We start from the raw sequence: 27127 nt of genomic DNA, 5'->3' as shown, positions 1-27127 counted from the left end.
TGTGAACATCCCCAGCAAAGCAACACTGGCATTTTCTTAACGATTCATCTTTACCTTACCTGCTCTACTAATGCCTAAATAAGAGGCCCAGGTTTGTCTGAGCATGCCTGGACCTGCACTTTGTGGACTCAGAGGAAAGACTTCAAACCAAATGAAGTTCTAAAGGAAACAATTGCCCTGCTGACCCCTCATATAGAACTCCAGAAACCGTTAACAGTAATGCCCAGGAAGCTGAGATTGCTGGGAAAATCCTTCACAAAGCTGAAATTCTTAGAACAAAAATAACTTCACAGACTGAAAGGACTTCATTATTTCTTTCCTATATGAAAATCTTTTATCACCACCAATATTGCCAATCAGTATTTTCTCTGCACAAGAATCTAAACAGTGTTCTGCACTACCAAATTTAATTTTTTAAAAAGTGATTCTAAGGTAAAATGTTCATTCAGCACATTTGTAAAAAGTTTGCATTTCTAATTGTTGCCTAAAATCAAAACCATGATGTCTTTTGGTTGGTATTGCAGAACTGGTGATGTGAAAGTTGGTTTAGTAAAACTGTTAATTTCACCCATCTGGTTTAGCATATGTATTTTTTCTTAGCTGGTCATTAACTAAAAACATGCCTTGTTTATGAAGATCGATGGAGCCATAAAGAAATAAACAAACAAAATAGCTGAAGCCATATCTCTCTTTCTTTCTTTCTGTACCAGAAACTGAAAAAGAAAAGTTCTAGCCCCACCTATTAGCCACTACAATTGTCCAAGTAGCACAGTTATCACTTATTCTGCCATTTTCCTGTTTTACAGTAATGCCATAAGGTCAGCATTTCTGGGCTCACTGGTAAAAGAGTAAAGAAGCAGATGAGAGAGAAGGTAGCCAGCCGCTTGTGGAAGGCTCCAGACAGGCCAGAGCTGCAGCTGATTGAGAATTCAGGAGAAAGACTCCTTCACTCCTTGTGAGAGGAACGGAGACATCAATAGGAAAGTCATTTTTAGTTTCAGGCTTCTGAAAGGTATAATGCATTCAAAGTAGAAGTTTGAAAGAGGAAAAAAATTAAGAGGAGAAAATGTCACTTGACCACTAAAAGGCATACTCTTCATCAGGTTTATTGGTTTAAAACACACACACACACACACACACACACACACACACACACACACACACACACACACACACACACACACACACACACACACACACACACACACACACACACACACACACACACACACACACACACACACAGAAGAGCCAATGGCTCCTGCCTATAATCCTAACTACTGGGGAGGCTGAGATCTGAGGATTGTGGTTCAAAGCCAACCTGGGGAGAAAAGTCCACAAGACTCTAATAAACCAGCAAAAAAGCTGGACTACAGCAAGGTATCAGTGGTTCACACCTATAAACCTAACTACTTAGGAGGCTGAGATAGGAGGACCATGGTCTGTAGCCAGCCCTAGAAGGAAGGTCTCTAAGACTCTTATAATCATCAAAAAAATATGCCAGAAGTGGAACTGTGGCTCAAATGGCAGAGTGCTAGCCTCAAGCACAAAATCTCATAAATAGCACAATCAGACCCTGAGTCCAGCCCCCCACACACAAAAAAAGCTGGAATGGAGTGGAGGTGTGGCTCAAGTGGTAGAATGCTAGCCAGTCAAGCCCCAGTACTAGGATATGTGCATGTGTCCATGCACACGCGTGTGCGTGCACACACACATGCGCGCGCGCGCGCACACACACACACACACACACACACACACAGTCCATTTTTTTATTTGCATGGTAATCTGGGAAGGTCTATGGATCCTAAAACTTAAGGAGATGGCTCAAATCTCTGCAAGGTAAGGTATTAGAACCTTTTGGTACTGTGCAAATTTCCTAGTTGGATGCATGTGATTCCCTTTCCTCTCTCCTTCAGATCGGTCTCCCTGTCTGTCTGTCTCTGTCTCTCTTCCATGTTTCATTCTTGGTTTTCCTCTTCATGTATTGTTTAAAAAAAAAAAACTACAAATGTATGATTTTAAAATATTCCAGATGGCATTTCTTCAACAAATGACCATGAAAATACCTCATAAAGAAAAACAGTATCCTGGTGCTATTCAGTAACATAACTGTATGTCTCCCGTGTCCGTGCTCTGCATTTTAGGGCCTCCGAATGAACACTGCAATTGTTGGCACGAACAAAATTGAGCTTTTCTGGTGCAGCCCGCAACCCCTTGGCGTATTGCAAGGGGACATGTCTTCCCTCCTCAGCTCTCCAAATCTTCCCTCCGCAGCTCTGCAAAGCCTGGGACAAGAGGCAGACAGGGGCTCTGTAGGAACAAGGCAGATGGTGGCAGGCCTGGGAGATGAGCCCTGGCCTGGATCTGGCCTCATCCCAGAGAATCAATGATTGGCAAGTCCTGGACTTCCTCTAGCCACAGGTACCAGTGCTGTGGGCTCAGCAGTGTCCGGTGCGGGGTGAAGGGACAGAAGAGAATAAACATGCTGGCCAGCTCACTTCAACTCTATCTCCTGTCCCTCTCAGACCCATGTCACTGCTCAGAAGCCTTGATCCCACCTGCCTGGGCCTGGGTCTTTTATGTCCCTGCTGTTCCCAACCCTCTGGCAGCGAGCTGGGCTTACACTGACATCCCTGAGGTCTCTCTGCAGCCTGGCCAGACATCGTAACTTCCCTTCGTACCAGGGATCTATTCAAAGAGCTTTTGATTTCAAACCATTCAGTTTTGACAAGGACTGTATGACAGGAGAGTAGAAGAAAGAAATAGCCATCTTATAATAATGAACTGCAGGCCCACTAAACACCCACTATTCTAGCATTTGTAAAAAGCCCAAATGCTAATAACAGGGCAATTTCTACCCCAGGTAGAGCCATTTTCCTGGAGAATCTGCAGTGTCCCCAGGAAACCTCCTAGAGGTTGGCCTCTCCAAATGCCTCCCCCAAGTCCTGATGGGGCTGTTAAACGTCACATTGGTGCCACCCCAGAGCCGAGTGAATGCTGGCATAAAACATCAGACAATTCCCAGGCCATGCAAGGTGATCAGGATGCAGAGTGAGTTCTGGAAAGCCAGGGGGCAGGAAGGGCCTGGCTCCATCTATATGCATTACAGCCGGGCACCCCTGGGGAGTGCTGCCATCTTTAATTCAAAGGCTTGGGAGATGCTGGGAGGTGAGGGAGAAGTCCCGTTACACATCTTACACAGTTACACATCTTACACATCTGAGTGGGAGATGCTGGTGAGACCGGCTGGGCTTCCTACGGCTTTCGCATATCAGCTGTCAACATTTAGCAAGCCTCCCCTTCTGGCCCCCAGGCACTTGGCAGAGAGCTGTGTGGGGGCTCATCCTGCTGTTCACTGTGGTTGCCGCAGGGCCTAGCACAGTGCCAGTAGGTACCCAATACACGGTCCCAAGCTGGATCAGCAATGTACCTTGGGGCTGTTCTACAGCCAGGCATCTGTATAGCTACCCGAGTACAGATAATAGGAAGCCAAGAACAGCCAGACCTACATTTCTGGAATTCTTCAATTAGTGAGTACGTACAGCCTGAGAAGGATTCTGGGCTGTTTTTGTATATCATCGGAAGAAGGCTGACAGGGCCCTGTTAGACCTGGGGACCAGGATTGTAGCTCCCAGGAGGGAACAGCCTCACGAAGAACAGAATAGAGAAGAAACATATAGAAGAGGCTGGGAAGGTGGCTCAGTGGTAGAGTGCTTGCCTAGCATGCATGAAGCCCAGGGTTTGATTCCTCAGCACCACATAAACAGAAAAAGCCAGAAGTGGAGCTGTGGCTCAAGTGGTAGAGTGCTAAGCCTGACAGTGCCCAGACTCTGAGTTCACAAGCCCCAGGACTGGCAAAAAAAAAAAAAAAAAAAAAAAAAAAAAGAAAAGAAACACATAGAAGGAAGGATGTCCTGTGAACTCTTATTTTGTGTCAGTCCTGGGGCTTGAACTCAGGGCCAGGGTGCTGCTCCCGAGTATTATTGCTCTACCACCTACGCCACAGCTCCACTTTCAGGTTGTTGTTGTTGTTGCTGTTGTTTTGAGATTAACTGGAGATAGTATCTCACAGACTTTTCTGCCCAGGCTGGCTTTGTACCAGGATCCTCAGACCTCAGACTCCTGAGTAGCTAGGATTTTAGGCAGGAGCCACTGGTGCCAGGCTTCCAGAAACTTTATGAGTCTGGACTTGAGCCATGACTTGGTTAGTGCTGAAGAGCAAGTATTTGACCTGAGTTAGGCAGTTAGGAGTAGAAAGTGACTGGGACAAAGGCCCATATTGTGGGAAACAAAGAAAGGACCCAAATTTCTTTTTCTTATTCCCCTACAGGTTCTAAGTCCCAGAACAAGTGCAAGGGCATAGATGAACACAGAAGCAGAAGGCAAGCCCTCCCACTTTTACCCAGGAAGGGAGGGGTCCAACTTACATCCAATCATAGATGCCCTTGACAGTGAGTAATCACTGCTTAACAAATCAAATCAAAGACATCTGCCAAGAGGGAGGGGACTAAGGACCAAATATCTAGCAGAAACAGACAAAGAAGACTTGGACTTTCCTTCAAGGGATGACACAGGGGTTCCCTCCACACTTAAGTCTGCTAATTCTTCCTAGTTGGCTTCTTTTAACTTCAAATAAACTTAACTCTGTTTACTTTAAACATGTTCCTCCCCTTTTATTCTTTAAAGGGCAGAGAAAAGGACTGGAACACTAGACCATAACAGTACAGATCTTGAACTTAGGTCTCCTGGGAGCCATTCCTCATTTTCTTAGTGAACCATTGACCTCACAGAGATATTCTGAGCACAGAAGGTACAGAGATCCATTATGCATTTGAAGACCACTCAACTCCTCAGCAAGCAGTTACTGAAGTGAGGGCCCTTGCACTGTGTTTGAGGAGCTTGCCTAGTTTCTAGTGTGGAAGCAGGCAAATACACCATCCCAGTTACCTTACTGTTAAGGGGTATTCCTATATGATGGCCAGGATGTATGCAAGAAGGGAGGGGCTGTGTGCCTGGAGAGAGAACCTTGGGGCACTGTTGGTGGGAAGAGGAAAATGATGTGGCTGATTTGTGCTTCTATGCTCAGAGTAGCATTATTCATGATAGGGAAGAGGTAGAAGGCACCCAACGAACACCAGTGGATGAATGAATAAATAAAATGGCCCATATACAAACAATGGAATATTTTTCAATGGAAGGAAGTAAAGGAAGGAAGGAAGGGAGAGAGGGAGAGAGAGAGGGAGGAGAGATGGGAGAGAAGGAGAAAGGAATTGAGGGAGAGAAAAAAAGAAGTCAGGCTCAGAGAAACAAAGGACCCATGTTTTCTCTCATATGTGGAAGTTAGATCTAATTTATACATATATATGTAAAGATATTCAAGGTCATACACATATGTATACAAACATATTGACTAAAGTATGGTATAAAGTATGCAGGGGAGGGTTCTAATGGTGTGACTTCTTTGAACAACTAACTTATAGTCCTAACAAAATAAATACCAGGAAGCTGGAACTTGAGGTGTTGTTGGGGGAGGGGGATGAGGTCAAGGGGAGGGGGATGAGGTCAAAGGGAGGGGGATGAGGTCAAGGGGAGGGGGATGAGGTCAAGGGGAGGGGGATGAGGTCAAGGGGAGGGGAGTAGACCAAGGAAGAGAAGAGGGGTGGGCAAACACAGTCATAATATTATGTGTGTGTGTGTGTGTGTGTGTGTGTGTGTGTGTGTGTGTGTGAGAGAGAGAGAGAGAGAGAGAGAGAGAAATGTAAACTGGCAACTTGAGGGGATGGGTTGGGGTGGGAGAGATGCATTGGGCTCATAAACTGACATGTTGAACTGAAACTCCTTTGTACAACTACTTAAAAATAATAAAAAAAAAGAGGGAGGGAGAGAAGGAAAGAGGGAGGAAGAGGAGAAAGAAAAAAGAAAAGGAAGGAAGGAAAGAGAAAGAAAGAAAGAAAGAGAAAGATAAAAGGAAAGACAGAAAAACAGACAGACAGACAGAAAGAAAGAAAGAAAGAAAGAAAGAAAGAAAGAAAGAAAGAAAGAAAGAAAGAAAGAAAGAAAGAGAAAGAAAGAAAGAAAGGAAGGAAGGAAGGAAGACAGAAAGGAAGGAGGGAAGGAAGGAAGGAAAGAAGGAAGGAAGGAAGAAAGAGAAAGATAGAAGGAAAGACAGAAAGAAAGAAAGGAAGGAAGACAGAAAGGAAGGAAGGAAGGATGGAAGAAAGAAAGAAAGAAAGAAAGAAAGAAAGAAAGAAAGAAAGAAAGAAAGAAAGAAAGAAAGAAAGAAAGAAGAAAGAAAGAAAGAGAAGACAGATTTCTGTTTTTCTAGATGCAAAGTCATCCAGCAATGCAAGGATACTGAACTGTATTCTTGGAAATGGTCAGATGGCAAATTTTGCACTATGTATTTCAGTACATTAAAAATTAAGCATTACAAAATTCCAGGTGTCAATGCTTGGTGATTCTCTCATATGTGATGGAGAAAGTGGTCTGGGGAACAAGCGGAAGGTGCTGGTCACTGCTGACCCCACCTGAGACTCCTGGCTCTTCAAGTACCTCCTACTTGACATGAAGCTGCAGCCCGGCACGCTCCACCCCTGCAAGGCTGCCATCCCTTCTGTGAAGTGTGGGCTTGGCTTAGATGGAGAGCAGGTGAGCCATCTAACATCACAGTGTGGGGAGAAATCACTCCAGTCTGAAATGTGGAGAAGTAGCAGCCTGGGAGCCGAGAGTTGGCTGTACCTATGAGGAGATAATACTCAGAACAAAGAGGACTCCCTCAGAGAACACCAGACATGCAGGCATGGTTCTGTCCATCTAATCTATTAAATGCAGGAAAGACAATTCTACAGATTAATTCCCTTGGGGGAACTAAGGGAGTTGATATGTTTCCTTACTGTTGGTTCCCAATAACTCTTGTTTAAACTCAGCCTTGGTTCATTCTTTGCTCCCTCCCGGCTCAATCTAAGCCCGCAGTGTGGAGTGAATACGAGTGAGTGGGCAGTTGAGAATGACTTGAGAATGTGCGCTTCACTTCAATACCTTGCCTTCGTTTTGCACCTATTCTGTTCCTTTGACAAGAAGTCCAAGCATCAAATGCTGACACTCAAGTTGGTTTTCCTAGCTTTTCTCAGGTATGGAAAATGCAATGCCATGAATGTATTAGTCTGTTTTGTGTTACCGTAATGACATGCCCAAGGCATGCTATCTTTATAAGGAAAAGGGTTATTTTAGCTCATAGTTCTGGGGGTTTATGGGATGATGTCTGGCTTTTTTAACTGTACTTTTATTTTTTTTTTATTTTTTGGGTCCAGTCATGGGGCCTGAGCTCTGGGCCTAGGTGCTGTCCCTCAGCTCTTCAGCTCAAGGCTAGCACTCTACCACTTGAGCCACAGCGCCACTTCTGGCTTTTATTCTTTTTGCTTATGTGGTGCTGAGGAATCGAACCCAGGGCCTCATGCATGCAAGGCAAGTGCTCTACCACTGAGCCACCTTCCCAGCCCCTAACTGTACTTTTATTATTTGTTTTTTCTTTCTTTTTTTGGTAGTGGGGACCGAAGCCGGGATGTCACACTTTCTGGGAAAGTGCTTTGCCACTGAGCTCTATCCCAGCCCTGGTGCCTGGCTTTTGGGAAAGTCTCAATTTTGCACTTGGTGCACATGTGAGAGAAATCATATCACTGAACAGAGAATGAGCCAGAGGCTCAAGGGTACCATGAGAATAACCCAAATCTGCCCCCCCACACACACATGCCTTTTTGGGGTCATAGAGCTTGAACTCTGGGCCTGGGCACTGTCCCTGAGCTCTTCACTCAAGGGGAGCACTCTACTACTTGAGTCACAGCGCCACTTCCAGTTTTCTGGTGGTTAATTGGAGATCAGGGTCACCTAGACTTTCCTGCAGGGGTTGCCTTTGAACTGAGATCCTCAGATCTCAGCCTCCTAGGTAGCTAGGATTACAGGCGTGAGCCACCAGTGCCCGGCCTTAATCCCTTTTTGAGGCGTCTTCCCCCATGACCTAAGGATCTCTCATCAGGCTCCAACTCCTCAAGATCAGCTCCCTTCTCACATCACTATGCTGTGCCTGCGAGGCACAGACTCTTAGAGAACATGCCAGGAGGATGTTCTAATAAAGTCTGTTCATCAACAGGTCGGGACAGCAGCAGAAAGCAGAAGCAAGACACAATTCCCATCAGTGAAACATGTCCTCAGCACGCGAGGCCCCGCTTAACACTGATGGAGGAAGAGCCCTGAGAGAACGGGCAGGGAGAGTCATGCCAATCTCACTGCCATTCTCTTTGTAAAAGACCAAAAGGATGCTCCAACGTGAACTTAGTATCTTTCTTTTAGCCTCAATGTATAAGATCTAATTTTCTGCCTTTTTCTCAACCTTGTTAGGAAGCTGGGCACATGGTACATGACACTGGTCTCTCTCTTGAGAGAGCTACAAGATGCTATTACAGCTCTAGGCTAGGGCGCTGTGCCAGGTACAGGGATGAACTGGGGGGAGGGAGTGGAGAAGAATGGTCCTTGCTTTGCACGAGGCTCCCCAGTCCTTTCTAACTTAGAAAATCAGGCACTGAAGGCAGAATGGAGCCTTGGGGATGGTTCTGAAGAGTGACTTGTCTGTCCACTTTCCCTTCCCTCTCTTCCTAGTGCAGGAAGCAGGTGGCTATGTGCTCTGGTAGCAGGAAATGTGGTATGTACATCTCTCATGGTATACTCTAGGATGCTATTATAATTTGTCCCCAGGAACATCTGACTGGCAGGTCTAGCACCAACAGTGACACATCTGGGCTTTGCCCCTCTCCCTGGCAATCTATGGGGATCTAAGTAGCCAAACTGTGGTCAGTGGAACTCTCCGGGATCTCATTATTCTTTAATGATAAGATCCTGGGAGTTATTGTGGTTACAGAGCTCATGATTTGAGTTTTTAATTAGATCCCATTTCCAGGCCTCTGTGGAGAATAAAATAGTCCTGTATTTTTATAAATAAAACTTTGAGCTATAAAAATATATATACAGCATAAAAATATTCTTCCTGGGAATATTTTTCTTTAAAAAGAATGTATTGTGAAAAATGATTCACTCCTCTTCTCACCAATGACACTATATTTAACAATGATTAGAAATCGCATAAAAGTAATTTTAGATGGCTGTGGTCCTGGCTGCAACACTACACACCATCTCCCTCCCCTCCCTGTTGGAACCATCTGGGGGGCTGAGGAAAGGGAAACCCAGAATTATTTCCATCCAGTAATCCTGGCAGTACCCCCAATAGTAGTGGTTCTCAGTCTAGTGTGATTTGGCCTGGTACGTGTAGCGGCTTTTGAAGGAGAGGGGGTTGGGGAGCTATTGAGTATCAGAGTAGAGGCCAGAAAGGTATCAGAAGCACCCCTCCCCCCCCACATACACACATACACACACACACACACACACACACACACACACACACAAATCCTCCTGTCCAAAATGTCATAGCCCCAAGGTTGGGAACCCCTACTCCCTGGGGGCCAAACACTGCCATGACAGCTCCCAAGCAGTCCACACACATGCCAGGTCTCTACCCAGCACCAGGACAGCCTATAGATGAGGAAACAGACGCCACAGAAACCACTTGTCCAAGAGCACATAGTTAATGACTGTTAGCTTAAACTGCAGCCACAGCACCCTACTCCGAAGGCCACGTTGTCCAAGGATTTGACACCATTTGCCAGCACCTTGCCCTCCTTACCCACAGACCAGCGGTCATGGATCCTCTGGGGACTCTTCTCCTGTCTTTTAGGTCTGTCTCAATCTGCCTGCATGCTTGCCTTTCTGGGTTCATGTCAATACACCCCTTGCCTCCAGCTCCACTCCTAACCCTCACCCTAGTCCTAAATCCCCAACTCCTAACCCCTAATCCTAACCCCAACCCTAACTCTAAACCCTAATCCTAAACCCATAACCATAACTTTAAACCCTAACCCTAACTCTGAACATTAAACCTAAGCCCTCACCTTGACCCTATCGCCACCAAAAAAAAAAAAAAAAAAACCTCAGAAAAACCCCATTATCATGCTCTTCTCCCTGCCTGGCACCTCAAAGTTTCCAGTCACCCACAGACAGCCCCAGATTGGTGCTCAAGTTGCAGCTGGATTCCGCCTTCTTCAGGGGTTTCAGCTCCTCATGCTGCAACTCCTTGAGAATCCCTCAACACACTATGCCACTCCTTCCAGCCTCCAGTCTGCCTCCCACACCCACCTCACGTACCTGGCAAACACCTTCAAGAATCAGTCCCAATGTCACCTCCTCAGGAAGCCTTCTGGCACTCCAGGTAGAGCTGACCACTCTGCTACTCTAATTAAAATGCCTTACAATTTGTCTTTGCTTTCAAATCCATCCCTGGGGACTCTGTGTCCTTAGGTGTATCTCCCAGCCAAGGGACCCAATAACCACTCAAGCAACTATTGGGAGAATAAAAGATGGAATATTCCATTACAGGATGAATTCCTCGGGCAGAGAGTCCCTTTTTACAAAGTAAACCCATGTCCGTGAATACTAGTATTTACTTTTCCCCCTGCTGGTACTGGTACTTGAATTCAGGTCCTCATGCTCTCACTTAGCTTTTCTGCTCAGAGTTGGAATTCTACCATCTGAACCACACATGCACTTCCAGCTTTCTGTTGGTTAATCTTAACTATTCTGCCTTGTCTGGCTTCGACTGGCAATCCTCAGATCTCAGCTTCCTGAGAAGCTAGGATTATGGATGTGAACCAGTGGCGCCCAGCTACTGTACTTTTTAGTTAAGTTTCTGCCACTTTGACCCAAAGTGCTGTCTCCATGCCTAGGAATACTACATGTAGCCCCTGACTACTGAGGCAGCTTCCTCTTCCTGACGGGCGCAGTGTCTCTAACCCTCACAGCCTTCTAGTGCACACTTGGTTACTAGGCCCAATGGGTCTAACCAGAAGCTGGCCCTGTATTGCATGCAAATTCCTGGTAGTCAACCAGCAGTCTCCAGTTGAAGTACCTAAGGGCCCAGAGAGACAGATCCTTGAAGGTAAAAAGCAGGAGGTGAGGCTCGGGGAAGAGGGGTAGTGGATGCACACAGCACATCTAGGCCCGGGCCTCACCTCCAGTCTTGCTGCCTGGAGGAACATATATCTCTGGATTTCTGAAGTAGAGCTAGAAAGTTACATTTTGTTTTCTACAACAGATCCTTAGGCTCATTTCAAATACACAGCAAGGTATCTTGCAAATCAACTGCATTTGAGAAATCAGCTCGGCCTGTGAGCTGGTCCATTTGTGGCCTTGGCTTTAGATAAAGCACTGCCTGAGTGATTCCTAAATTTAAGTCTTTATGTTTAGCATTGGATATGTGCTTAGATATATTGAGAGTTGTGGGCACACAAGGGCAGAATTTAAATTGAAATTAATCTAGAGCACTAGGATTAAAAATAACAGAGTCCCGAATCGCCAAAAGAGGGTGAGTAAAACAGAAAAGCAGAAAAGCATTCTAACCAGCATCCAAAGGAACCCAAGGCGCAATTACCGTCCATCTCCAGCAACACCTGGAACAGGCCGGGGTGTTTGCCTCTCAGCTCCTTCTCCCAGGGGAAAGTGGTACACATCGAGGGTCTCCCATACCTGCGCCACAGGTCCAGGTAGGAGTTGTGGAGGTCACCTACACAGTAACAAGCATAAGCTGTTACACCTGTAGAAGATACTGAGCCTTCTTCCCTAGCAAAGTACCTTTCCTGCCAGGTGTCAGTGGCTTACATCTGTAATCCTAGCTACTCAGGAGGCTGAGATCTGAGGATTGTGGTTCAAAGCTATCACGGGCAGGAAAGTCTAGGGGGATTTGAAATGGATCATGATGCCACTGTCTTGAGCTCAGCGTTCAAAGCCAAGGCCACAAAAACATGCCAACGTTGCTGATGGCTGTTGACTACTTCTTCAGCACAAGCAGCTGGCCTTGGACCGGTCCCCGGGAAGCTGATATCTAGGCAGCCGCTTTGTTGGCCCCCGCCCCAGAACAGCGGGTCAGAGACATTAGGAAAATCTCCTTGATGCCCCCCAGCATAGCAGCACTCAAGGCTGGACTTGATGGGGAGAACTCTGATGTGGCATTAGTCACCCAAGTCAGAGTTTTCCCCATTTCTGACAGTGTCATAGTTCCTGGGTGCCTCCGCAGTGAGCATAGAAGCTGACCTGCCAGGGCATCCTATTCTGCTTTGTTTGGTTTTGGGTGGCACTAGAGTTTAAACTCCAGGCTTCCCTCTACCGCTCTACCGCTGAAGCCGGGCTCACCTGTTTTGGCTTTAGTGGGTTTTTGGTTTTTGGTTTTTTTTTTTTTTTTTTTGGGGGGGGGGAAAGGGTCTCTTACTTTTCTCCAGAGCTGGCTTTGTTTTTATTTATTTATTTATTTTATTTTTTTTTTGCAAGTCCTGGGGCTTGACCTCTGGGCCTGGGCACCATCCCTGAGCTTCTTTTACTCAAAGCTAGTACTCTACCACTTGATCCACAGCACCACTTCTATTTATGTGGTACTGAGGCATCAAACTGAGGGTTTTATGCATGCTAGGCAAGCACTCTACCATTAAACTACAGTCCCAGCCCCCAGAGCTAGCTTTGGACTTTGATCCTCCTATCTCTGCTTCTTGTATTCCTTGGATAATAGGCGTGTACTACCATAACCTACTTGGGAGTTAAGATGGGATATCGCTAACTTTTTACTTGGGCCTTGAGGCCTTGAAGCTCCATCTTCCCTATCTCTACCTCCCTAGTAGCCAGGATTTCAGGACAGTGTATTCTCAACTAGAATTAACTGCAGGGGTGCTACCTTGTAGACTGGGACATGATCAGGACACACTCATCCCTCCCATAGCCTGGAATGGGAAGTTCCACTTCAGATATGATTACATATGCCAGCAGGACTTATTTGCTGTGTGTGTATATGTGTGTGCGAGCGCACGTGCGCACTCGCACACTTGAACTCAGGACCTAGGGCACTATCCCTTAGCTTTTTTTGCTCAAGACTAGCACTTGAGCCACAGTTCCACTTCCAGCTTTTTTTTTTTACTGATTCACTGGAGGTAAGAGTCTCTTAAACTTTATATCCTGGGCTGGCTTTGAACCTTGATCCTCAGGTCTCAGCATCCTGAATAAGTAGGATTACAGGCATGAACCACCGTGGTCAGCTTCTCCGGTGGCAAAGACTCCACAGGAATTTCCCATCTGGACAAGCCATATATAGCTAACTCTGGTGCCACATATCAAACAAGATTTATAGCCCAGAGAAATTTATAAGTTTTCAATTGAAGTTGGGACCCTGGGAGACAATTCAGGAAGGAATTTTGTAACTGATTAACACTCCTAAATGAAAGAGGTTGGTGAAAAGAGTCTAATCTGTATGAGATTCATTCTTTCTCCTGAAATTTACTGATGTCTTCCAGGAGTCAGATTTAAAAGAAATAAATCAGAGCTCCACACAACAAAGCCATTGTTCACTATTTTTGAAAGCTCATCTTTAGATACTAATGACCCAAGACAAAGGCGAGCGGATGGGGAAACGCTTCTAATGATTAATTTATTTTCCAATTCATTTTTTGTTTTTATTTTCTGAAACTAGCCTTCTGGATAGAAATAATACCATGCAAAGCTCAAAACACCCCTTTGCATTTGTATTCTGAAACAAGATCAGGTTTGGCAGAAGCGATGAGACAAATCTTGGTTATTCTTGGCTGTTGTTGGTAGGCTTTTGTTTTTTTGTGTGTTTTGAGTCCAGGTGGAATGTTCATTTTCATTTGCATCCATCTGTAGAGGGCTTGAGGTCACACTTGTCCCTACTGGTATCTGAGCCAAGCCATACGTGTTCTATTTTAGTCCATTAGGAGAAAGCTAATCATATTACTACAGATGCACTGTGTTTAAACATGGCCCTCCTAGAGCTCCGTACTTACATGCTTCTTGCCTCTCTCGCCCCACCTGTGCTGTTGAAGTATACACAGATATTATTTCTTGCACCTCAGCACATCGTTCATAATACAACTTGACTTGTTCAGCTAGCTGCTTCTGGAGGAAGGGATTATGGATCTACAAAAGGAAGATAGGATGAACAGAAATCATCAGATCCCACTGACTAATCTAGAAGGATACAATCTATCTACTTCATTCTCCTGTGATACCACCACGGATCTTGTCTGAACATCTATTATCTTCTGTCGGTGTGTAAATCAAGGTTATTACTTGGGTTCAAGGACACCTCTGGCTTCTTGTGACATCTCCCTCCTTTGTCAGGATTTCCCAGAGACCAGGCCTCTATCCTTTTCTTTGATCCTGCTATAGGTGGTCCCTAGACAATTGGATCTAACTTGGTCTTCCTTCTCACGCAGTGATGCCAATTCTGACCAGGCTGCACCTGCTGCCTCCCACTTCTTTCTGCTTGACAAGCTCCTACTCAACCATCAAAAGCCCAGTAAAAGCCCAGGAGTCACTAGATAAAGCCATAGTTAGGATGCTACTTCTGGACACATTTCCCTACAGCACCCCTTCTGGCCTGCAGGTGCACACATGCATCTTCAAATGCTCAAACACATGCTTATATGAGATTTAAAACCTGTCATGTGTTCTTTTGTGGCCTATCCATTACAGGCCCTGAAAGGGAGCACCTCAGGAACAGGGGATCTGTCTTAACTCTGAGTTTCCAAATGCATCTTTGGGCCCAACAGAAGCTCATAAAATGAGCTTTGAACTCATGGTTTCAGAACTATGCCATTTGATTATAAGGTGTTGGTGGCTCAAGCCTGCAATCTTAACTACTTAGGAAGCTGAGACCTGAGGATTAAGGTTCAAAGCCAATATGGGTAGGAAAGTCCTGGCTCTTATCTCCAATTAATCACCAAAAAACCAGAAGTAAGAGTTGTGGCTCAAGTGATAAGAAGGCTGGTCTTGAGCAAAAGAAGCTCAGGGACAGTGCTCAGGCCCTGAGTTCAAGCCCAGGATGGGTGCACACATACTCTATCCCCATAAAATTGCTACCATTTGAGCCATACCCCAGCCCATTTTTTTTTTTGCCAGTCCTGGGGCTTGAACTCAGGGGCTGGACACTTTCCCTGAGCTTCTTTTGTTCAAGGCTAGCACTCTACCACGTTAGCCATCGCACTATTTCTGGCTTTTTCTGTTTATGTGCTACTGAGGAATGGACCCAGGGCTTCATATATGCTAGGCAAGCACTCTACCTCCAAGTCACATTCCCAGCCCCAATTTTTTCTTTCCTTTGTCATTGCTGTTATTGTTTTATACTGGGGTTTGAACTCAGGGCCTTCTGCTTGCTTCTCTTGCTTGCTGGCTGGTATTCTACCACTTGAGCCACACCTCCAGCCTGGCATTTTGCTAATTATTTTAGAGGTGGCCTCTAGCAAGCAGACTTTTCTGACTAGGCTGGCATTAAAATGATCTTCCAGATCTCAGATTCCTGAATGTGTTTTCTCTGAGTGGAGAATACAAAATACCACAGTACATTGTACGTACATAGCAAGAGTATGTCTTCTTAGTAAAAACTTTTGGGTCCATTTTGTATAAATATATGTGTGCATATGTATGCTGATGCTATTAAATAGACTGTCTTCAAAAAATATTTAAAGCACCATTCCAATCTAGCTTAGTATCTAGCCCAGAGTCTGATGTGCAGTAGGTATTCAGTGTTTACTGCACAACCAAATGAATTTCCTCTTTCCACCTCCTAGAATTTTTACGATGTCTCTATAGGCAGAAGGACTTCCCATTTGTTCTAATTATGACTTTGCCTAGTGCTTTCTGCATTCTCCAGAATAAACCCTGCAGGTCAGGAACATGAGAGAATGAAACTTCCAGAGAGTATGGGGATTCTGATCTCCCTAATACAGCTGACGAAACAGACCCCCCTGAAGTTCTATGCTAGAGAGCCCCCTCCTCTGGCCCCCAGCTGGCTGGAGCCACCAGCAGCTACAAGGTCCCTTCATGGGTGGGAGCTCCTCAGGGCTCCGGAAGGGGTGGGCGGTACTTAGTCCTCAGCAGTTCAGGCCTCCGCAGCCAGCCCACCACAGCAGGAGCCCAAATCCCAGCTTCTGCAGAGAGCAGGAGACACCATCAAGATTTTAATTCGCTGGAGTATCTATCTCCTCTTGTGATACTTTAAATAATAGTGTATAAAAGAAGCTTTACCAAATAACTAAGATTCTCTCCTTTCATTAGCTTAATCACTAGATAGGCAACGGCCTGATAAAAATCTACTCTATAATTAAGCTAGTAGTTATTAAAACAGAGCAAGTAAATGGGTTCCATTTTATGAGTACTAAATGAAGCAAATGTGCACAGAAATCTATTATTGTATTGGCTGGGGGAAAGACCTCGGTATTAATTACGTTTGATGACTGAGCCCGTGGCTCAGGGGGCTGATCCGCTTGGGTAAATCTTTTGTTTACAGTGGGTTCCTTGCCTGTTAGTGGCCCACCCATCACCAATGCATCCCATAATTTTCTTCTTGGTGCCACCACCCCCCCATCTCACCTGATCAGGCTGGAGACTTCGCAGGCGATAGTACTTCAGAGGTCCAAAAAAACCTTGGATACCAGCCACATACCTGCTCCCTCCAATAATGAAGTATCCAGCTGTGTCGTTGTAATGGAAATCCTCCCGGAAGCTAGAGAACACACACACACACACACACACACACACACACACACACACACACACACACACACACACACACACACACACACACACACACACACACACACACGATCACTAAACTGTAATCAGATTATTTTAAAACATACTTTTCAGCCTATGGCTCACATCTATCATCCTAGCTGTTTAGGAGCTGATATCTGAGGATCATAGTTCAAAGTCAGCCCAGGGAAGAAAATCTGTGAGACTCTTATCTCCAATTACACCAAAAAGTTGGAAGTAGAGCTGTGGCTCAAGTGGAGAGCACCAGCCTTAAGTGAAAAAAAAAATGTTAGCAGTTGGGTGCTAGTAACTCATACCTGTAATCCTAGCTAGGATCTCAGGAGGCTGAGATCTGAGGGTTGATTTTCAAAGCCAGTCAGAAAGTAAAGTCTATGAGACTCTCATATCCAATTAAACACTAAAAAAAGCCAGAAGTGGAGCTGTAGCTCAAGTGATAGAGAGCTAGCCTTGAGCAAAAAAAGCTCAGGGACAATGCTCTGGGTTCAGGCCCTAGAATCAGGAGAAAGAGGAGGAGGAGGAGAAGGAGGAGGAGGAGGAGGAGAAGGAGGAAGAGGAGGAGGAGGAGGAGGAGGAAGAAGAGGAGCAGGAGGAGGAGGAGGAGGAGGAGGAGGAGGAGGAGAAGGATACATTAGTTTTCTGAGGAGAAAGACTTGTGACATTTTTACACACAGGTCAAGATCTATGATCAAGCCCACTGACTTCACTGTGCCCTGCTCCTCAGCAGTCCTTATCAATAGTCTGCATTTTAAGCCCTCTGTATTCACTTTCTCTATTTGTTCAATAAGTTTTTGTTTCTTGTAGAGTAAAATAATTTCAGTTAAAACTAACAATCACAAACAATTCTATCAGTTTCATTGATTGATCCATTTTCAGAATCAATATTCAGCCTGTGAGATTGGCTGGGGTACACAGTGGCCACCACAGGGGACGCGATGGTTGTCCAGGGCCCTGGAAGCAAGAGGAAGGATGTGGAAAATAGATGTTCTATGTGAAATGCCTGACACGTTCCTTGATGTGTTGTTTACATTCACCAAAGATTGGAAAACTCCAGGTGTCTAGAGGTAAGAGCTGGTACATCCATTCCTTCACAAAGCCCACAATGCGGGCTGTTTATTATGCAGCTTAAGAAAGGGTCAGAAAGAACTGGAAAGATCTGCAAAACATCCTGTCCAATAAGAAGTAAACATGCAAGGACAGGAGTAGTGGCTTACATTTGTAATCCCAGTTACTCAGGAGGTGAGTTGGGATTATCTACCAAAACAATCTAGCGTAGGCACAAAGTTAGCAAATACCCCATTTAAATCAATAAGCCAAGGTGGCTCTTGCCTGTGGTCTTAGTTACTCAGGAGGAATAGGTAGGAGAATTATGATCCAAGGCAAGTTTAAAAAAAAAAAAAAGACCTATCTGAAAAATCAAAAAAGGGCTGGGAGGGGATGGGGGGGATTACTCAAGTGGTAGACCTCCTGCCTACTGAGGACAAGGTCCTGAGTTCAAAGCTCAGCAGAGCAAATAGAATAAAATAGTACAGTAAAAATAAAGGGGCAGAACAGATTATAGTATCCATTTAAAAAAGAAATGTATGATTTTTTTCCCTGTATAAACTCTAGAAGTTTATATAAGAAAATAATAACAGGGCTGGGAAGGTGGCTCAGTGGTAGAGCACTTGCCTTGCGTGCCTGAGGCCCTGGGTTCGATTCCCCAGCACCACATAAGCAAAAAGAAAAAAGCCAGAAGTGGCGCTGTGGCTCAAGTGGTAGAGCGCTAGCCTTGAGCTGAAGAGCTGAGGGACAGCGCCCAGGCCCAGAGTTCAGGTCCCACGACTGGACCCCCCCAAAAAAACCAAAAACAAAAACAAAAGAAAATAAAAACAGTATTTCCCCATAGGATAGAGAATAACGCATCTAGGCAAATGGGGAGCAGAGTTGAAAAGGAAAGAAACACATTTAATTGTTTTTCCGTGATTATTACAACTTCCTTTTTCCTCTTTGAAACCATGTGCACTTATTAGCTGTTTCAAAAATTAAAATAGAATGGATGGCCATGGTAGTACCAGAACATATGTGAGCAGCAGGGATGGACGAGGCCCAGGACAGGTGCCAGGTGAGAAACTAGGCAAAGGAGAAAGAGCCAAGAAGCTCTGAGGGCAAAAGGGAGCACAAGGAGAGAGAAAATGCTAGGCAGGCCACCAGGAGCCGGGGGAGTGGAGGAGGCAAAGGGCCAGGGTGACAGCAAGATAAACACACAGTTGGATCCGGGAAGTCAGACAACCAGGGTCATTCCAGGACAGGGGAGGGACTGACTGCCTCCGAGCAAAGACCACAGTCCCGGCTTCTCACAGGTGCACCAGGCTGGAGAGGAGGCAGGTAAGGGAGAGTGAAAAGTCCGCACCTCCCACGCATTAGTGTACACTAACACAACTCAAAGGAAAGGAAGGACTTCCCTTGGAGGTATTTATCCTTTCAGAACCTCAGCCTTGAAGACTAGAAGAAGTGTCTTCCTTTTTTTTTTTTTTTTACACTCCTCCCTCTTCCCCCTCCAGCCTCTCAGGAGGGAAGACAGACTTATTAAGTCTGAATAAAACTGACTCTCTTTTCCAACCTTGAAAAGACTCAAACATTCTATTCTACCAACTCTCGGGAGACAGGTCCTGGCACTGGATACAAGATTTTTGCCGTAGAAGCAGAAATGGCTTCCATTTAACCAACCTAGCGGGTTACCAAGGTCCCATCTCCTCTGCCCTGCAGCCTAGGACATGATATGATCCAGATACTGGCTGCACCTCTGGTGACTTCATCTCCCCACTTTAAGAATGGAAATAGTGGGGCTGGGAAGGTGGCTCAGTGGTAGAGCGCTTGCCTTGCATGCACAAGGCCCTGGGTTCGATTCCTCAGCACCACATAAGCAGATAAAAGCCAGAAGTGGGGCTGAGGCTCAAGTGGTAGAGTGCTCGCCTTGAGCTGAAGAGCTGAGGGACAGGGCCCAGGCCCAGAGTTCAGACCCCACGACCGGGGAAAAAAAAAAAAAAGAATGGAAATAGTAGCTGGGTGCTGGTGGCTCCCACCTATAATTCTAGCTACTTAGGAGGCTGAGTTCTGAGGATCATGGTTCAAAGCTAGCCTAGGCAGGAAAGTCTGTGAATCTCTTATTTCCAATTAACTACCAAAAAAGTCAGAAGTGGAGATGTGGTTCAAGGGGTAGGGTGCTAGCCTTGAGCAAAAGAAGCTCAGGGTCAGAGGCCAGGCCCTGAGTTCAAGTTCTAGGTCACGCGCACACACACACAAATACACACACACACACACACACACACACACACACACACACACACACACACACACACACACACACACACACACACACACACACACAGAGCGCACCCAAGCCCTGAGTTCAAGCCCCAGGAAACAATAATAACACTTGCGTATTTGGTTATTGAGGCTAAATTAATGACAGTTGAAATGGATAAAATATTTAGAATCAAAAGTCTTCTAGATTGTGGAGATATTTTGGGGGGTTGGGAGTATTTGAATAGGTTCTAATGGCTGAGTAACTCTATTCAGAATATCCAAATCCCAAGTACTCTGAAATCAAACTTTTTTTTTCTTTTTTTCTTTTTTTTGGTCATGGGGCTTGAACTCTGGGTCTGGCGCTGTCCCTGAGCTCTTCAGCTCAAGGTGAGTGCTCTACCATTTGAACCACAGCGCTACTTCTGGTTTTCTGGTAGTTAATTGGAGATCAGTCTCACAGACTTTCCTGCCCGGGCTGGCCTTGAACCTTGATCCTCAGACCTCAGCCTCCTGAGTAGCTAGGATTATAGGCGTGAGCCACCACCACCTGGCTTAACTGATGTTTTTCAACCAACAAGAAATTACTTGGTCCCTATGGCACTGCACTATACTTTTTAAGTTGTCATTATTATCAGCCATCAGGAGATCTGTCTGATGGTGTCCTCCAGCTCTAGGTTGATGTTCCCACTTAGTCTTCTGAAATTCCTCTGTGTCGGTACAAAGATTACAAGAGAATCCCTTGTACTGTGCATTGTTAGATGGTCATCAATTTTGTTGACATAAAAGCTAAGCAACATTCTTTCAAAGCCCAGACTGGTCCCTTTTGAAAATCTCAGCCATACCAGCAAACTATCTTTTCCTCTTATCTGGACACAGAGTGCCCTGCTTTATTACCGCCCAGCACCAGGGGTCCAAAAGATTCACAGACATTGTCAGGCAGGCCCCACTCAGAATCAAGAAACAGATCTATGTGAGTGGGGATGAGAGGAAAAAACTGGGAGGGTGCAAGCGGGGTGATATTGTCCAAAGAGAAACATACTCTTTACTTTTATAACTGTAACCCCTCTGTACGTTACTTTTTATAATAACTATAAAAAATTCAAAAAAGAAAGAGTCGGATCTGGTGGAAAACTTTGAGCCTCAAAATAGCTGCCCTCCATCACTGATGTAACTATAGTTCACAGTGCCACTTCCTCAGGACTTGGTCAAAAGTTTGACCTACTGGAGATTCTCCCAAGCTACCCTGTTTGTTTTCTTCTCAGCAATTTTTCCAACTTAAAATTTTAATTGATTCGTGAATTTTGTATCATCTTTGTTCCCCTGTTAGGTTTCTCAGCTCCCTGAAGACAGGAACTGTATTCTTTTTGTTTATTATGTTATTCTCAGAATCAAGCACTGTGTCTGATACATGATGTATACTCAACAAGTATATGTTGAATGAGTGGGTGGATGATGGATGGAAGAATTATGGAGGAAGGATAAATGGATGAATGGATGGATGGATGGATAGGTAAGTGGGTGAATAGATGGATGGGTGGGTGGATGATAAATGGACGGATAGATGGGTGAGTGAATGAATGGATGAATGAATGGATGAATGGGTGGATGGATGATGGATGGTAGATAATGGATAGATGGAGAATGGAAGGATGGAAAATGGATAGATGGATAGAAGGTAGAGTGATGATAAATGGATGGCAAATGATGGGTAGATGGTAGATGTTGGATGGATGGATAGATGGATGTTGTTCCTGTCATTGAGTGTTACTGACAGCCTCTTTCCTGAGCACTTTCTTTCTTGGTCTTCTAACACCACCTTTGTAGGGCAGAGCCAACATCATGTTTACATTGCAAGAACAAGTGGAGCATATAACACTTTCCTGAGAACATCTCTGACCAGAAAGCCTGAACTATTTGATGTTCACTTCACTGGCTTGGCTCACTATGAAAATGGGGCTCTGGCAAAGCTGAGTCCCGGTCTCTAAGCCTAGGAGCCCCAGGACAAATCTTTACTCTGGTGGGACTAGTTGGACTCTAGCTCTTCTGCTGTTGGCGGGGGGCCCGCAGAAGTGCAGGCAGGGCCTCTGAGGCAGTGATAAAGTATACTTGGGCCCACTATTGCCTGCATCACCTTTGAAGATTTCACTGAGATGCTAAAGAGATATCACCTCTCCCCAGTCTGACCTGGTTTCTTAAATAGTCATCTTAATCCCATCTTTACTTCAAAGTTTAATATTTTACTTGTCACCGAGTCTTTACACCCATTTTCCTGGTAAAATTGTATTCAAATGTTGTGCTATCATGATTGGTATTGAGTGGAATTGCCCTCCCCGCACCCCCCTGCCATATGCTGAAATCTGAAGTCCTGTGAATTAGACTATGACCTCAGTTGCTAGTACAATCATTGCAAATGCAGTAAGTTAAGATCATGTTGGAGTCAGATGATCTCCATATGACAAACATTCTTATCAGAAAGGACATCAGAATATAGACACATGCACAGGAAGATCCCAGATGGACGATGCAGTTACACTGCTCCATGGAGCCAGAAGAGAGGCCAGGAACCAGTCCTCTCCTAGCACCTTTAGAGCGAGAACAGGCCTGCAGAACCATGATTTTGAACCTGTGGCCTCTAGAAATAGGAAGATAAGGTTCGGTTCCTGAAGACATTTGGCTTCCGGATGCCCCCGTTTTGAGCTTTCTGGTACTCCCCAAAATGCTATGTGGAAGGCATGTCTGTCAGTCACCTCACCGGGTCCCCATCCTGTCACCATCCTGTCCCCCTCACTCACTCACATCGGCCTCCAGGCTTCTGGAATTTCAGAGGCGACGAGGCCCTTACATGAGAAATAGAAAGGAGCCAGTGATATTTGATCAGTTGTCAAACACATCCTTAGGTTAGAGTGGGTGGCAGGGGAAGGGGAGAAGCTACTATTTTAGACTTCACATCCTAAAATAAAAACCCTCAGTTCCTAGAGTTTCACAGAATATGGCTCTAGGAGGGATTTCCAAAGGAGCCGAAGATCTTGTTTTTCCAGTGAGAAGTCTCTAGCCTCTGCAGTCTTGAGTTTGTCACCGAAGACTCAGAGCCCGCTACACAACTAAAAGCGGCTGTCTGCTGAACGTCTTTGCTGACCTTGGAGCAGTATAAGGCATTTGCTCTGGCCTGGCCCCTCTTCTATGCTTCACTGGAGTGATCAAGTTGTTCTCTGACCTTCTCCTTGCAGGCTAAGTGACAACGCTTCTTTAGCCTGCCTATAAACCTCTAATCCTCTAATTCAGCCAGGAAAATAAGAATTGTTCTAAGTGTCCAGAGTCCAAAAGAAATCAGTTTGACTTAAATGTAAATAGGAATGGCTTAAAGAAGAGAGAGAGAGAGAGACAGAGACAGAGACAGAGAGAGAGAGAGAGAGAGAGAGAGAGAGAGAGAGAGAGAGAGAGAGAGAGATGTTCCTCTATTCCTACCTCTGCCCTCCTCTGCCTTATTTAAGAATCTGACAGAAGTTGGGTTGGGTGAGACATCATACTTTGATCCTGCACGAAAGGCATCTCTGAATGAAAGCAAGCCAAAAAACCACTTCCCCATACAAAGTTCCAAGCTGGCTAGACGTTTTGTTTTTGTTTTTATTTTTGTTTTTTGCCAGTCCTGGGGCTTGAACTCAGGGTCTGGGCACTGTCCCTGAACTTCTTTTGCTCAAGGCATTCTACCATTTGAGCCACAGTGCCACATCTGGCCTTTTCTGTTCATGTGCTACTGAGGAATCAAACCCCGAGCTTCATGCATGCTAAGCAAGCACTCTACCACTAAGCCACATTCCCAGGTCCAGACATTTTTTTAAGTCATGTATTTAAAATCTGGTAATTTTTATTTCTGATCTTTATACTTACAAACATTTAGTTATACATATATTACCTAACTATAGCGGGACATTGCAAATTTCTGGGTTTTTTTTTTTCATTATTATTCATTTCTTTTTGTGCTGATTCTGGAGCTTGAACTCAAGCCCTGGGTGCTAACTACTATCTTTTTTGTTTTGTTTTGCTTTGTTTTGTGCTGGTCTTAGGAGTTATCTCTGAGCTTCTTTTTCTCAAGGCTAGCATTCTACCACTTGAGCCAGAGTTCCACTGCTGGCTTTTTTGGGGTAGTTTATTGGAGATAAGAGTCTCATGGATGTTCCTATTTGGGCTGGCTTTGATCCATCAGCCTCAGAGCTCAGCCTCTTGAGTAGCTAGGATTACAGGTGTGAGCTACCAGTGTCACCCTGGGAATTGCAAATTACTAATGAAGGTGTTCTTGTGGTTCTGACTCTGTAAAAACCCCCATTACAAACATGTACAGAGCAAACTAAAAAAAAATTATGAAGCAAAGGCAAGGAATCCAGTTCTCTGTTGCAGTAATCTTGGAGAGAACAGTTCTACAAGGATGAAAAGTTACTCTAATATCAATAGTTGCACACATTTCAAATCTTGATTATGATCATAAATATGGAGGCTGTCTGCTTTTATGTTTTACACCAAGCCAAAGTTACCAACCATTCTCAATAAGCAACATTAATACTTTGATTTATATTTTGCTGAATCCTTTGTAGAAGATAATTTTCAAAGAAAATGAATTATGAAGTGCCTTGAAAGGAAGAATTTACAATGAGAGCTGGAGAGAGAACTAGTTTCTATTGCTTAGAAATAAAAAAAAAAAAAAGGTTGTGGGAAAAGTAGGGTGAGTTTATGCCTAGTGAAAGAAATAAAAAAAAAAAAAGGAACAAAGCCTAGCTACAGGGCAGGGAATAGTCTATGCATGGAAAAGCTGAATTAGGTGTATAGAATAATATTAGTTTTGAAGTGTGAAGTGTGAAGATCCCTTAGCCCTTGACTAGGCCAAGATGAAAAAAGACAAAACAAACAAACAAAAATGAAACAGTTCACACTCATTAGCTAAGTATCTGTGGCTCATGCTGTAATACTAATAATTTAGGAGTCTATGATCAGGAGGATCATAGACTAGTCCAAGAATATATATGAGATCTCTTCTCAACCAATAGCTGGGTACAGGTGCACTTGTCATTCTAGCTACATGGTAGGCTGGGATTGGGAGGACTATGCTTCCAGATTACCCCAGGCAGGAGAGCCCACAAGAGTCTATCTCAATGGAAGAAGCTGGTCATGGTAGTTTGCTCCTTTCATCCTAGCTTTGACAATAAGCAAAAAATAAGAGGACCACAGTTCAGATACATGTCTGGGCAGGAAGCAAGGTCCGATCTCAAAAATATAGTAACCAGTTGACCAAAGGGATGAAGCGTATCTCAGAGGTACAGTGCCTGCCAATCAAGTGCAGGGCCCTGAGTTCAAACCCTAGTACTACCCATACAAATACTGCACTTACCTAATGGTCTGATTATGATGGCTTTTCAAGTCCTGGCCAAGGCTGGTGGTCACCATTATCTACATTGGAAGAGAGATACAAGGATCAGTAATCTCCCATTACAAACAGAGTCCTCGATATAAATTACTCATAAAAAATGCTCGTCTTTCACCTGATCCGTTTCTGCAAAAATAAGCTCAACAGTTTACTAGCCCTGTACATATTTTAAGACTTAACAAATGTAACGTCCCTAAATGGCTTGGTTAAAAATATCTACAGCGTAGTTTCTGCCAATGGCTTTCAGATGCTTTCAAACTCCAAGCCAAAGGTTCATTTGATGTGTCTGGGCTTACAAGCTTGTTTCATGAAAAGACAAGGAAATGTGTGTGATACCACAAGAAGGTTTTGAACTTTAGTCTGATTCCCTAAGAGCCTTAGGGATAGAAATAAGATTGTGACTGGATGTTCACACTCTGTTCTTCCTACTTCCCTTTCCCTAAGCACAAAGAATCATCACTCTTGTTCAGCAGGGACAGTGTTTCTGTCATGAATGCTGTTTGTGGTCTCATGTGGATCTTTCTTGTGCTGTGACTTATAAGGTAAGTCCATGGACTTACAAGCTACTTTTATTTCTCCAACATTTCCATACAAATCATTGAGCAGCCAGACACTGGTGGCTCAGGACTGTATTTCTAGCTACTAAGGAAGTTAAAATCTGAGAATCACAGTTCAAAGCCAGATTATGAGACTTTTATCTCCAATTAACCAATAAAAGCCTGGGAGTGATTGTGACGACTTACCTAATAGTCTGTACAAGACACTATGTTGAAAACGAACTTTATAATTGGTGGGAGGGGAGGGAGGGGCAGAGTGGAGTTGTGGCTTACGTGGTAGAGCTCCAGCCTTGAGTGAAAAGCTACAGGACAGCCCTCAGGCCCTGAGTTCAAGCCCTTGTACTGGCACACACACAAAATCACTGAGTAGATTTCCTAGTTTCCCTTTGTTTTCTTCAGAAAACAAAGAGTAGAAACCAACCCAAATCACCAATGCAGCGTGCTTTAGGGAGAACAGATAGAACGGAAAGGAAAACAAATAGGCAAAGTCTTCCTACACAGAAAAACTCTTTGTTTTCTCTTCACCTTTCTGGCCTCCTAGCTTCTCTTCCATTTTCCCCCACATGTTCATCTTTCTAAGGGATTTTTTTTATTCTGCTCAAAACCTCTCCAAGATGCCCAACTGCCTTATAAATGGAAGAATGAATTCCCTGATACTCAAGATTCTGCATATTCTAGCCTGAAAGATATACTTGTTAGGTTTTAAATTTTTGTTTTGGTGCCAGTCCTGAGGCTTGAACTCAGGGCCTGAGCACTGTTTCTGAGCTTTTTTGCTCAAGGCTAGCACTCCACCACTTGAACCGCAGCCTCACTTCTGGCTTTCGGGTGGTTAATTGGAGATAACAGTCTCACAGACTTTCTTGCCTAAGTGGGCTGTGAACCTCCATCCTTAGATCTCTGCCTCTTGAGTGGCTACGATTACATATGCCCAGCCTATTATGTTTTTTATAATATGTAATTTTCTAATCCAGTGACTTCAGTTTGTATGTGACCCCCAACTAAATTCACTTCTTGAAAGCTTACTCCCTAAATTCATGTTAATGGTATTTGAAAGTGAGGCTTTGGAGAAGTGTTAGTGACAGATGAAGCCATGAGGATGCGGCCCCCATGATGGTATTAGTGACTTTATACAAAGAGGAAGAAACACACCAGGACGGAG

The 27127-nt window shown here is 44.6% G+C and overlaps 1 protein-coding gene across 1 annotated transcript in view; it reads right to left on the bottom strand.

Moving 5' to 3' along the window:
* Positions 1 to 27127, bottom strand: part of Sel1l3 (SEL1L family member 3) — a 114045-nt gene that overhangs the window by 58731 nt on the left and 28187 nt on the right. Inside the window, exons 6-9 of the mRNA XM_070012928.1 lie at positions 25376 to 25434; positions 16528 to 16660; positions 13941 to 14073; positions 11531 to 11662 (exon numbers count right to left, since the gene is read on the bottom strand). Coding sequence (XP_069869029.1) covers positions 11531 to 11662; positions 13941 to 14073; positions 16528 to 16660; positions 25376 to 25434 — 457 coding nt within the window. The remainder of the gene's footprint in view (positions 1 to 11530; positions 11663 to 13940; positions 14074 to 16527; positions 16661 to 25375; positions 25435 to 27127) is intronic.

This window comes from Dipodomys merriami, unplaced genomic scaffold (genome assembly GCF_024711535.1).
Source record: "Dipodomys merriami isolate MVZ:Mamm:240054 unplaced genomic scaffold, mDipMer1.0.p SCAF_9, whole genome shotgun sequence".
Lineage (NCBI taxonomy): Eukaryota > Metazoa > Chordata > Mammalia > Rodentia > Heteromyidae > Dipodomys > Dipodomys merriami.
This window is presented reverse-complemented; position numbering and strand designations above follow the sequence as displayed.